The following is a 12,902-nucleotide window of genomic DNA, read 5'->3' as shown; positions in this document are numbered from 1 at the left end:
GTCGTATAATCACTTCATTCAAATTTTCCTTAATTCTCATTTATTCTTATTTTTTTTGTAAATTATTAATATATATATATATATAAGCAAAATAAACTCTATCCTACGTGGCGTCGTATAATCACTCCATTCCAATTTTCCTCAATTCTCATTCATTCTTATTTTTTTAAAATTATTAATCAACAAATTTCGATATCTAATAAATAATATATATGCCAGAACTCCAACTCAACCATTCTTCTTTTTGAAAAATTCGAAACTATACAAAACACTCAATAATTAAGAGCTACATGTATCCTCTTTTTTTTTTTTTTTTTTTTTTTTTGATCGGACAAAGTCATGTTAGATGTTAGTAATTAGTTCTCCATCCACTCCAAGAACCACCTTATCTCTCCATTCACCAAAATCCACCTTATATCTCCAATCTCCAAATTCGCTCCCAAGAGGGATCGAACCCAGGTCACTTCACTTAAGTGAGGACCCGGTGGCCAGTGGGCTAAGCCCCCTGGTTAGAGCTACATGTATCCTCTACGGCCTATGAATCTTCACATTTGAAACGTGTAAATAATTTTCTTGCCAATATTTTCCGTTTTCTACAATTATTCAATTAAGTATATTAAAGCTTTCCACATACAGTGATTTACACCATTAGTTAACGGTTAACACAACTAAATCTCAATCTCAAGATTGCCTCATGTCATATATGTGTGTGTGTAGGGGGCCGCTCCAATGAGACCCCCTAATTTTAATGAGACCTAGGGCATGATTTGGTGCATTTATTTTATCAATCATATGGCTGATATTGTATCTGGAGGGAGATTTTTTTTCGCAGGGTTCGAATCCTGGAGGGAGCATAATATTTTAAATTTTGTTATTCATCAGTATATACTGCATTCTTCATCAATATATACTTCCTTGTTCATCAGTATATATGTCTTATTCATTACCAATTTTTTTAAGTTTTGCTTTTCATCAGTATATACATCTTGTTCGTTAGATATACATCTTGGTCATTAGTATTATATGTCTTATTCATTGTCCTCATGTTACACGAAAAATAGGGGGTCTCACTGGAGCGCACCCCTATATATATATATACTATATATATATTGTTAAAAATATAAGTTATAAAGAAAAAAATAATTTTAAATGCTAAAGGTTTGGCAATTTTATGTATTGAAAATTAAGTTATAGAAAATTTTGTGTTATAGCAACTAATATTTGATTATTTAGATATTTTATTCATTTGAACAGGTTCAGATAATTAGTTAGTATTCTTATACGAGTTTAAGACTTATAATCAAGTTATAGATTGGTGCGGATGTATAAATTCTAAACAGTTTTTGTAAATTGTGTAATATTTAAATTTAAACTTGAAATTAATTTTTAAATCGTTTATTATTTATACTAGATATTATTAATATTTACTTTGTAATGTTGTAGCAACTTACTATATTTGATTTTTTGGATATTTATAAGCTTATATGAGTTCGAGAAATTAGCGGATACTACTATATATTTGTTTGGACAGGAACTGGTAGTATAAACACTTATGAATTGGGTTTGCGACATGACTGTTATATAAATTCGAGAAAATTGCATATAAATACACAAACTTTGCTCAAAATCCATATTTGACGTGAAGTTAGGATTTTACAATTTTTTTTTTTGATCGGGCAAAGTCATGTTAGATGTTAGTAATTAGTTCCCCATCCACTCCAAGAACCACCTTATCTCTCCATTCACCAAAATCCACCTTATATCTCCAATCTCCAAATTCGCTCCCAAGAGGGATCGAACCCGGGTCACTTCACTTAAGTGAGGACCCGGTGGCCAGTGGGCTAAGCCCCCTGGTTTGTTAGGATTTTACAATTAAATACACCAACTTTGTAAGTTGTTCAATTTTGACACCGATTTCATTTCCGATGATCGGAAAAAATGACGTGAAGTTAGGATTTCATTTCATTTCGTTTTGTTATTTGTCCGGCGAAAAATTGAACAACTTACAAAATTGGTGTATTTAATTGTAAAATCCTAACTTCACGTTAAATATTGATTTTGAGCAAAATTTGTGTATTTACATGCAATTTTTCCTATAAATTCTGAAAATATTTCGTATAATATATAATTTCTACATTTACTACAAATTAATTTTTATCTTTTATAATTTATATATTTATTTGAAATGTATACTTTGTAATGTCCAGAAAGGAGCATATTGATTGTAAGCTTTTATTGAGTTAGATAATCAATAATTATAACAATTTATATTGTTTATTGAGATATTTTATAAAATTTAAATATTTTCGGATAATTAACAAATATTATTGTATAGGTTTGAAAAGAGAGTTACTCTCTTTTTCATATGTTTGTCAGTTTGGACGGGAACGAATAATAAAAATTACTATTACTTTTTAACCGGGTTTGACACAGGTAAAAGTATAGAAATTTTAAATGAGTGTATAGATTGTATATATATTTTTTATTATTTGTACTATCTATTTTTTTTAATAAACTAACCATATTAAATAAAGAAATTTAAAGGCCGCACCACAGAGAACTCGAATCCAAGACCTTGGCCTTAAGAATTAACCCCTTACCGCTCGGCCAACACACGCACACCGTACTATCCATTATTAACACACACATATAGATGTTCATAAATTCACATTTATTTTTTTCGGGAGATTTTACTAATTGTAGAATCTAAATAAAAGATTATATGCATGCTTATGTGAATTTTTTTCTATTAATTAATATTTACTATTTACTATTATTAATGTTTATTTTGAAATATTATGAGTTTTTATTGAGATGGATAACTAATTATTTAGATATTTAATAAATTTAAATATAGTCGAATAATTAGCTAATATTACTATTATGAATTCGAAATAAGAACGGATACTAAAATCATTTTTAATTGAGTTTGAGATGAGTACGGGCATATAAACAAATTTCATAGTTCACAGATTATATAATTATCAAATTTATACTTTAAAGTTAAAAGTTAATATTATTAACAAAATTTATATATAATAATTAATTCTCGTCGAATTTCGACGTGCGACAAACTAGTTCTGAATAAATTAAAGAATAAGAATATATAAAAATTTGTAATTGAATGGTGTTAAAAATGAGATTTGCATTTTATGGGACATATCGAAAAATTTGTGATTGGAGTATTATTTTAAGACACACATACTGCCATACATATCACAATAACAAGAGAAAAAAAGAAAGAAAAAAGATCAACGATTATATGAAAAGTATATAAGGGACATGAGAATATCTATAATCTATAAAATATTAAAGAAATAGTATACTTTTTAATTTACAATCAATTTTAAAATTGAATTACAATTTTATGATTATAATAAAATTATTTATTTGTATAATGTATTTTTTCTTTTTCTCTTTATCTTCTTATTTTTCTATTTTATATTTATTTAAAAATTATAAAATTCGATTAATTATAAAATATTTTATGAAAATATTGAATTTAAATTGTAAAAATTATATTTATTTAAAGATTAAAACTTTAAAAATCGTATTTCCTCTTACTTTGAATAAGTCTATTTTCAACTATTTTTTATTTTATTTTTCTTTAATTTATTTTTTTAACTTTTTCATAATATTATTTTTTTATTATTACGACTTTTTTTATATTCTATTCAAATATATATAGTTACAATTATATTTTTATTATATTTATAATATTTTATATGATAAGTAAATTAATCTTTATTACCTACAAGGTGTAAATGCCAGTCTTTATTTAAATCGGCGCCGTTTATTTCATAGAAGAGCGTGGAATTAAATATCGAAACCTAATCCCACCGCTTCAGATTTAATTGAATTCGTAGGAATATTGGCGAGTATTAATTTGTCACCCGCCGTCCAAACATGAATTTCCGCGCGTGGGATGTAAAGTAATCATATGTTATCAAAATTAATTGAATACTATTTTGGAAACTCAAAAAACTTAAAAAATGTTCCCACATAATTAACACAACAAAACAAAATAAAAACAAAAAATACTACACATCTCTTTTCCGCAGGGAGAGAGAAGATCATCGAATGCTGTTTTTGAATTGAGCATGGGAATGCAGATTGATATGTACGCATAAAGCGGTAAAAGTGCATCCATCCCCCGAAATTTGAAGTTTTCCGGGCGACGCCGTTCAGATCTGTGTCGAAAGGTGAATCCTGTTTGTACACGCACAATTGGTTATCCTGGAATTGCATTTTGATGTGTGAAAGTGACGGTTTCTTTTATCTTTTTTGTTTCTGTTTGCGTGTGGTTATCTGGTGGTGGTATGTAATGTGTAGAAATTAATCGATACTCTGCTTGCAGAATCTATTGAGTTCCTGTATTTTTTGTAACTTTTTGGACTTATCTGAGCCTATCTTTTGGTTCTTTATGTTAAGCATATAGTGCTAATAAGATGGATTCAAAGGCAGATATGTAGCGGAACTCATGATTTTATGCCTTTCCTCCATCTGTTTGCTCGCTCTTTGTTGTTTCTCCTTAATTTCCCCTAGTGATTTGGAGAATGCATATTATATTGTGAAATATTTATTGTTTCATATAAAGTACTGAATCGGATCAACACTATAATGCATGTGCAGTGTAGTGTGAGGTTTTGTGTGTGTGTAAACATGTACTTGAGTTCATGAGGGGTTCTAAATTCTAACAATTTCATTCTCCAGAAAAATGAAATATTCTGTAATCGTTGTTAAGTATAATAACTAGCAAATGCAGTCCTCTTAAAAGTTGGACGATGTTTAGTTTTACTTGATTACCTCTTGTGGTCAAGTAAAGCAGTAGTGCTTGTAAATATATTTTTAGTCCTGTGTTATAGTGTTGATTGTTTTTCCTCTATGCCCGATGGCTTTATATTCTTATTCTTGTGTTGGTTGGTCGTGAGGTTTCCAAGAACTTTTGTTGGTTGGTGGTGAAGTTTCTCCCAGGATAATATTTTTCACTACTCCCAGGAGATGCTCTTCCTAGCCTACCCCCTTCGACTAAAATTCCTAACTCAATTCGTCTACTCCTATCCGGCCAACCTCTTATTTTTACAGCAGTAGCCCTCAACCCAAGAAGCGTCCTACTTGACTTGGCAACTAACTAAACTATTCTGGAGAAAACTATAAATCTACTGAGACTCATCAATAAAATAGGAGAAGAAAGAAAAACAAATTAGATAAACTGCACAGCTTCCTCTGCATGCTCAAAATACTCTTCCTAGTATCAAATTTCTACTAGGAGTACGATTTGTAAGGTTGTATGGTAAATCAGCTACTTTGTGACAAGAAAAATCCCAGAGATGTAAAAAATCCAAATCTTTTTGGCAACCAGTTTCTTGAATAAAACCCCTCTATGGCACAGTATAAGCTTTTTGCACATAATTAACTGATTTATTAGTGTTTCAGTGTCTGGTAAAGCTTGTGAATATTTACAGTTGATCAGAGGTTGCTGTTATAGGGCTTTTTTGACCACCTTATGCCCAACTGTGTGTAGAATTCTACACTAAAATAAAAGTTTTATATTATTGTCTAGGCCGATCATTGAGCAAGTGAGAAACTCCTGCTATTGTATCAATTTGAAAATTTTGAATTGTCAACAAAAATATTTATGGATAATCTATATTTGAAACTTGATGGTTAACGGAGAAGTATGTGTCTCTGTGTTTTATCAAGTCTATAATGCATTTCCTGTCCAAAGAATGCCAACGACCTTTTACTTAGCAGAACCATTCACCTTCACTATGAGTATCTTGTTGATTGATTTGTATTGATCCTTTTCAGCTTCCTGAAAATGGTTGTTGGATCATTTAATTAGTTTGTGGTGTAAGAAGAAAAGCAATGTTCAAATAAATATTATTGCTTGTATTCTTACATGGTTTCTGCTTGCATTTTCTCAGTAGGGTTTGTGGAAATTATTCAAGTCTTGAGGCATTCTTCGAAAAGGACAATCTCATCTGGGCCTATATATCGAGATATGGCAGATGCTTTTTCAAGTTTTTGGGGCCCTGTCACATCTACACATGAGTGGTGTGAGCCTAATTACGTCTATTCATCTTATATCGCAGAGTTCTTCAATACCATCTCTATTGCTCCAGGCATCCTTTTAGCACTCATTGGTCTTGTGAATTCATTAAGACAGCGTTTCGAGAATAGGTTCTGTGTACTTCACATATCAAATATGATACTTTCTATTGGCAGCATGCTATATCACGCTACATTACAGCGACTGTAAGTTCTTATCTCTCCCTTCTTTTTTTTCTGATCAAGTTCCATTTTGTAATGTGCACAATATTAGTGTCTTGTAGTGTGCATAATATTTTCTTTGGGTGGTGGAATGAGACATGAAAGATGAACATGGCAGAGTCAGATGAGAAAAGTTTGTAAAGAGTACTTGTGATCTAATGCTACTGAGGACTGTTGGGTCTTACAGAAAGCACTGAAGGAATCATGTACACCTAGTCAAATTAATTATGCCATAATATGCTAGCACATAAGATACCAGCACGTAATATGCTATGTGCTTCTATATATGCTGTTCCAACAATGGACCGAGAAATGTGACCACTATTTTCTGCAGATTTTTTATTTAATTAATTTGACATAAGTAGTAAAAGAATTTCTAAAGGAATGGTATATTCCCGTCTAATATTTTTAGTTATAATTCTTCGAATCTAATAGCTAATGGAATTTGCTTTAACTATTTCTGTTGGGCATATAAGACCCTTCCATAGCTTGCCTGTTTCCATTTTACCGTACAAACTAGGTGGCTTACTCTCACAAATCTCTAAAAGCTGTCTACAAATTGAGTTACTGGTGCTCTTCTTTTCCAGAAGGGAAAAGATTTTACTGAAAAAAGGTCAAGCTATCAGTGCTTTTGCCTGTTCTGGTGGCTCTGCTGGACAGTAGATTAGTTACGATTTAGGGTTTTGTTTATATTTGATGGAGCTAAAGCTTGATGTTACAGTTATATGGATTTCAAATACTTATGATGATAGGGATAACACTTAACAGCTCATATTTATGTAAAGTGTTAACTGAAGGATAACACTTAACAGCTCATAATTATGTAAAGTGTAAACTGAAGCAGACAGCTAGTTAGAAATACGACAAGAAGCATAATGTACTTGTTATGATGGATTTTATGCATGGATGATACATCCTTCAATCAAGACTCCCATAAGTTTTTATGCTACTAAACCTTTGGCATATTATATATACCTGCCCGTCTAGACAGAAGCAATATCAGGCTTTATGTTAATGTAATTAAAAAGGTTTATAAGCAATCTAAGATTTTTACTACAGAATTTTTCATGCTTGAGTTCTTGTATGGTAAATTGGTAATGCTAGATTGCTAGTATAGAAACTAGTGTTATATGAAAGTATGATGACTATATTTTTTGGGGAGATTTGCGGCATTGGGATGTGGAAGTGTTCAGTGTTGTTTGGTGGAAGTTGATTATATGTAGGTGGAATTCAGTATCTATTAAATTTATGTATAGATTAGTTAGGCCAACTCATAAATATGTTGTTGAGAAAATGTCGAATGGAATATTGCCTCTTAATTTGATTTTGGCTTCTGCTGATACGTATAGTTAATTCAGACAAATTAAGTTGCTCCACCCGTTTGTTCTTTCTAGAGATCCTTAAAGCAAAACTTTTCACTTTCATGGATATGATGTGGCTTTACATTACTTGTTTTAATTCATTGGAAGGGGGACATATCATAAAAAAATGTTCTTCAACATTGGTTGCATTAGAATGGTTTTTGTTATCCAATGAACTAGAAAGTGAATGCCTGCTAATAAATTATAATTTATGTATATCCTTATTATAGTCTAATCCAGTAGCGATTTGATCACAACTATTTGTGGATGCTAAATTGATTGAAATTTGTATAGCATGGGTGAGGCAATACATGGTGTGCCAGTGATACTTTATGTGATGGGGCTTCTTGGTTCTTGTTCTGTGATCATGGTGTAACACTAACACGGCCAAATAACATGCTTCATGAGTTATTATTGAATTAAATTGTCTAGATTTATGATTTATCTGTATGATTTACTATCATGAAAGTGCTACCGTTGTCTAGGTTTATGATTTATCTGTATGATTTACTATCATGAAAGTGCTACCCTGCAATCTTGTATTGACGAACATTTGGAACTCATTTTTCAGGCAGCAGCAAGGTGACGAAACACCTATGGTGTGGGAAATGCTCCTTTATATTTACATCCTCTATTCACCAGATTGGCACTACCGGAGTACAATGCCCACTTTTTTGTTCCTATATGGAGCAGTGTTTGCAGTTGCTCATTCACTCGTTCGTTTCCACATTGGCTTTAAAGTGCACTATGTGCTTCTTTGTCTTCTTTGCGTTCCGAGGATGTACAAGTATTATATCCTCACAGAAGACAGATCAGCTAAGCGACTTGCAAAGTTGTATGTTGCCACTCTTCTTGTTGGGAGTCTGTGCTGGCTAGTCGACCGTCTGTTCTGCAAGGACATTTCTCGTTGGTACTTCAATCCCCAGGGCCATGCAATGTGGCACATTTGCATGGGGTTCAACTCATATTTTGCCAATGCGTTCTTGATGTACTGCCGTGCTCAGCAAAGGGGATGGGATCCGAAGGTAAACTATTTGTTGGGAGTTTTCCCGTATGTGAAGATTCAGAAAGCGAAGGCTCAATAGGAGGCAACTGCAGCTCGTTGTGCGTTGGCTGGCGAAGGCAAGTTATCACACTTCATTTTTGTCTCTCCGAGTTGAAGAATGCAATGTAAATGATAGCTGAGAGTAATCTTAGTTGGTTGGTGGTCAAGTTTCAGACTGCAGTTTGGTGGTTGTACCATATTTATCAACTAAATGACCTAATTACAACCAACAGAATTACTAATCTTTTCGCATAGTGTTTTTACCAGACAATTGGCGGAAATGAAAATAGGCGTTACGCTTTCATATGCTTTCTGAGGTTAACCAAATTTCAGTTAATTGCCACTGGCCCCCTTTTTTGTTTTTTGTTTTAATGTTTTCAAAATTTTAAATAAAATATTGTTAACTAATTGGATTTTCATTATTATATAGTATAGTATGATATTTATACAATAAAGCACATTAATTCGTCTTCTTTAATAATTATATTTAAGCTTGGTTAACAAGTAACCATTAAGAATATAGCACAAATATAGATGATAAAATTTATTAGAAATTGGCATAAGAAATCAAAATTGAAAAAATGGGCTGAGCAACGATCGGCTAGCCTATAATTGTTGGTCAACATCCATGGCAGTGCTTAATTATAAAAGACACATCTAGGAAAATACTGCATCAATGCCAAAATATAAATGGTTGCATAAACACACAGAGCAATTATGCTTGTTATGATTTAAGGATTAAATCCAAAATGAAAATTCAGAAGACTTCCCTAGTACTAATGCATGATTTCTCCACTACTTCATAAATGGGAATCCGATTGGAACATCGGTAATCACACTATTCATCGCCGTCTTCACTAGTTCAGCTTCATCAATCCACTTTGAACTTTGCTTACGCAAAAGATCTTTCTTCTCTTTCTTTAGCTCCTCAATCTTCTTCTCTCTCATCCTCCAATACTCAAGCTTCTCTGCTCTTTCTTTCATCTGCATCAAATCATAAAATTAAAGCACATCTAACTACTTTTTGCCTTCAGAAATAGTTATCATGCTAGAATCCTGTTTTTCCACATAATCAAGGTCATCTGTTTGAATGTGCACATTCCTTGTAAAAAGGAGACGAAACAGATGAACGGATGAATATATTTCAGATTCGGGATCCTATTTGACACTAGAAACAGACAAATTGCGGTGCTGTAAAAGTTCTTAGCCCAGCTCTGCCTGTGGCTGTGGTCAGTTCAGCCTCGTTCAGTGCTGTCCCGAATGGCGGCCCATTCTTTATTCATTACCAGAAAAACCATAATCAAGTTATGACGCTTACTAATTTATCATAAGATAAAAAAAAATCTGGAATCCAAATTTTGATTAGTATACATTTCAATAAACTCTGTACACTGAAAATAAAAAATGTGAAAAGTAGTTTATAGCATGACAACAAACATTACTACCAATAACTGCAGCACAGCACATACCATTCAAGAAACTACCTAAATACGCCTGTCTTTGGACTTTGCAACCTAAAATTCTTTTGGTTATAAGAACCAAACTTTGCAAATTTTACAAGTTGCAACCCCCATACTTGATTTCTGGCAATTTTCCTAACCAGATGACCATTTTAAGAGGTTGTTTTGAACATTTTAGCTCGTTTTCAAGGACTAAACAATCACTTCAACTCATATTTGGTGGAGTAAAAACTATATTTTGCCCAAATCACTCTAAACATACTTCTTCCATCCCGGAAGAGTATGCTTAGTTTGATCAGCATGCATTTTAATAAATGTTAGGTGAGTGGAGAAAGGGATCTACTTTTGTGAGTGGAGTGAAGAAATAATGGTGAATCATATTGGTAAAGTCTAAATAAGTGTTAAAAGTGAGGATAAAAATAAACGGGTTAGTGGTGAGGTCATATCCAAAAATGAGTTATGCATACTCTTGTGGAACAGACAAAAAAGGAAAGTGAGCATACTCTTCTGAAACAGAGCGGTATCATTTAAAAAATTTAACAGTATATACGGTTTTATCCATTACAAATTCAGTTGGGAGTGGAAAATTAAGATTAGAATGACTATTTAGTCCTTGCACAACAAGCTTGATGCCGAAATTAACCTTAAAGTGACCTTCTGGTGAATAAAGAGCAGAAAATTTATTATAGGTTGCAGTCTGTAAGGTTAGCAAAAGTTCAGTTTAATGTTTGTAATGAAAGTAATTCAAGTTGCAGTCTTAAAAGTTAAAAATTACAGCATTTCAGCTCGAAAAATATTATTTTTCTCGAACAAATTTAAGAAAAAACTACATTCCATTATACCACACTACATATCAAAGCCTTAAAAATTATACTAATGGGCAAACAAACATATGTAAGTCCACTCAGTAGTGCAGGCAAAACTACATTTTCAAACGCAATACAGAAAAGTTGAATATTTTTTCAAAAGAATTAATAGAATCTGTATGAGCTCAAAGAATTTTGCAAATTTTACCGACAAAAAGGAAAGCTGCTATATTTTGCAGTCCTGTATATAATTAGGCAATATTTTACAGTCCCAGAGATGTTATGCCTCATAAATTAGATAGAATATGGATCGAAGACAGGCAATAACATCAATGAAACCCAATTTTAGAGAGATCGAAAGCAATGACGCGAAAATGAATGAAATTTGACATACCAACATCTGCCGGAACTCTTCCTCAGCGGCCTGTCTCTCGATGGCCTCTGCCTTCTTCTTCGCATCCTTCGCCAGTCTCCTCTCTTCGTTGGCGATGCGCAGCGCCTCTTTTCTAGCCTCGTCCTTCCGCAATTTCTCGAATCTCTGGAGCTCCATTTCATTGATGTACTCCTTGCGGATTTCTTTCACTTTGCGGTCGTAATCGCGGCGGAGCAAGGCCAACTGCCTGGCGGCTTCCTTGGGGTTTCGCGGCGGCTTCCAGGAGTTTATGTAGGAGCTTGGAGGGTCGAATTCATGCTGGTGGCGGTGGGCGAGTGAGGATCCCGATGTGTGGGCGGTGGAGAAGTGACGGAAGACGGCGGATTCGGAGGGGCCTCGCCGGAATAGGTGACGAGAGAGCGACATTTGAGTGAGTGTGTGTGTGTGTGTGTGTGTGAGAGAGAGAGAGAGGGGGTTTCAGTTGAAAGGGTTTGGGGTCTCTTCCGGTGGTTTTGCCCAATTTTTGTATTTCTCCACTGCCATGAAGCATGTACAATTCTTTTCTTTTCTGCAGGAGAATTAAGAAATTGATATTTTGTGTGTTAAGTGTGATAGGTGAAAAAGTGAAAATGTGAATAAATAGTACTCCCTCTGTCCACGAAAAAGTGCCCTACTTACCCCTTTTTTTTTTGTCCACGAAAAAGTGCCCTGTTTACCTTTTTGTACATTCATACCCTTTACTTTTCAATTTATTTACAACTTATGTCATTTATAAATCCACACTTTTATTTAATCTATGCAATTAACCCACACAATTAACTCACTAATTAAAACTACGAAACCAACTCCCCCACGCCTAATCAATCCCATTTATTTATTTATTTTCTTAATTTTCAGTTTATTTATTTATTTTCTTAATTTTCAGTTTATTTATTTATTTATTTTCTGAATTTCAAGTTTATTTATTTTTTAATTTTTAGTTTATTTATTTCCAATTTATTTATTTATTTATTTATTTCCAATTTATTTATTTCCAGTTTATTTATTTATTTATTTATTTCCAGTTTATTTATTTATTTTCTGAATTTTCAGTTTATTTATTTATTTATTTATTTCCAGTTTATTTATTTTCCATTTTATTTATATATTTATTTTCTGAATTTTTCAGTTTATTTATTTATTTATTTTCTGAATTTCAAGTTTATTTATTTATTTATTTTTGAATTTTCAGTTTATTTATTTCCAGTTTATTTACTTATTTATTTATTTATTTCCAGTTTATTTATTTTCCAGTTTATTTATTTATTTATTTTCTGAATTTTCAGTTTATTTATTTATTTATTTTCTGAATTTCAAGTTTATTTATTTTTGAATTTTCAGTTTATTTATTTATTTATTTTCGAATTTTCAGTTTATTTATTTATTTTTTTTCTGAATTTTCAGTTAATTTATTTCCAGTTTATTTATTTCCATTTTATTTATTTATTTTCTGAGCTTCAAGTTTAGTTATTTATTTATTTTCCAGTTTATTTACTTATTTATTTATTTATTTCCAGTTTATTTATTTATTTTCTCAATTTTCAG

General features: G+C 32.1%; 2 protein-coding genes across 3 annotated transcripts; one reads left to right on the top strand and one right to left on the bottom strand.

Moving 5' to 3' along the window:
- Nucleotides 1–3,823: 3,823 nt before the first annotated feature.
- Nucleotides 3,824–9,016, top strand: LOC130986791 (alkaline ceramidase-like). Its single transcript, XM_057910329.1, has 3 exons — nt 3,824–4,202; nt 5,928–6,258; nt 8,206–9,016. The coding sequence occupies exons 2-3, from the start codon at nt 6,005–6,007 to the stop codon at nt 8,717–8,719; spliced, it is 768 nt and encodes a 255-aa protein (XP_057766312.1). The 5' UTR covers nt 3,824–4,202; nt 5,928–6,004; the 3' UTR covers nt 8,720–9,016.
- Nucleotides 9,017–9,337: 321 nt separating this feature from the next.
- On the bottom strand, nt 9,338–11,861 carry LOC130986796 (stress response protein NST1). Of its 2 annotated transcripts, XM_057910338.1 has the most exons (3): nt 11,340–11,850; nt 9,430–9,663; nt 9,338–9,382 (listed from the first exon to the last, which is right to left on the bottom strand). In XM_057910338.1, the coding sequence occupies exons 1-2, from the start codon at nt 11,742–11,744 to the stop codon at nt 9,475–9,477; spliced, it is 594 nt and encodes a 197-aa protein (XP_057766321.1). In that variant the 5' UTR covers nt 11,745–11,850; the 3' UTR covers nt 9,338–9,382; nt 9,430–9,474. The 2 variants fall into 2 exon arrangements, with proteins under 2 accessions (XP_057766321.1, XP_057766320.1); XM_057910337.1 differs by having other exon boundaries at nt 9,338–9,663; nt 11,340–11,861.
- Nucleotides 11,862–12,902: the final 1,041 nt, after the last annotated feature.

The sequence above is a fragment of the Salvia miltiorrhiza genome, chromosome 5 (genome assembly GCF_028751815.1).
Source record: "Salvia miltiorrhiza cultivar Shanhuang (shh) chromosome 5, IMPLAD_Smil_shh, whole genome shotgun sequence".
Classification (NCBI taxonomy): domain Eukaryota; kingdom Viridiplantae; phylum Streptophyta; class Magnoliopsida; order Lamiales; family Lamiaceae; genus Salvia; species Salvia miltiorrhiza.
Note: the sequence above shows the minus strand (reverse complement) of the source record. Positions and strands in the feature narration are given on the sequence as shown.

What these genes read in the sequence shown, in the direction of transcription:
- LOC130986796 (XM_057910337.1), bottom strand. Translation starts at nt 11,744, where the DNA reads ATGTCGCTCTCTCGTCACCTATTCCGGCGAGGCCCCTCCGAATCCGCC. An exon ending in AAGAGTTCCGGCAGATGTTG is followed by an intron (nt 9,664 to 11,339) that starts GTATGTCAAATT and finishes GATTTGATGCAG; the next exon opens with ATGAAAGAAAGAGCAGAGAA.
- LOC130986791 (XM_057910329.1), top strand. Translation starts at nt 6,005, where the DNA reads ATGGCAGATGCTTTTTCAAGTTTTTGGGGCCCTGTCACATCTACACAT. An exon ending in CACGCTACATTACAGCGACT is followed by an intron (nt 6,259 to 8,205) that starts GTAAGTTCTTAT and finishes CTCATTTTTCAG; the next exon opens with GCAGCAGCAAGGTGACGAAA.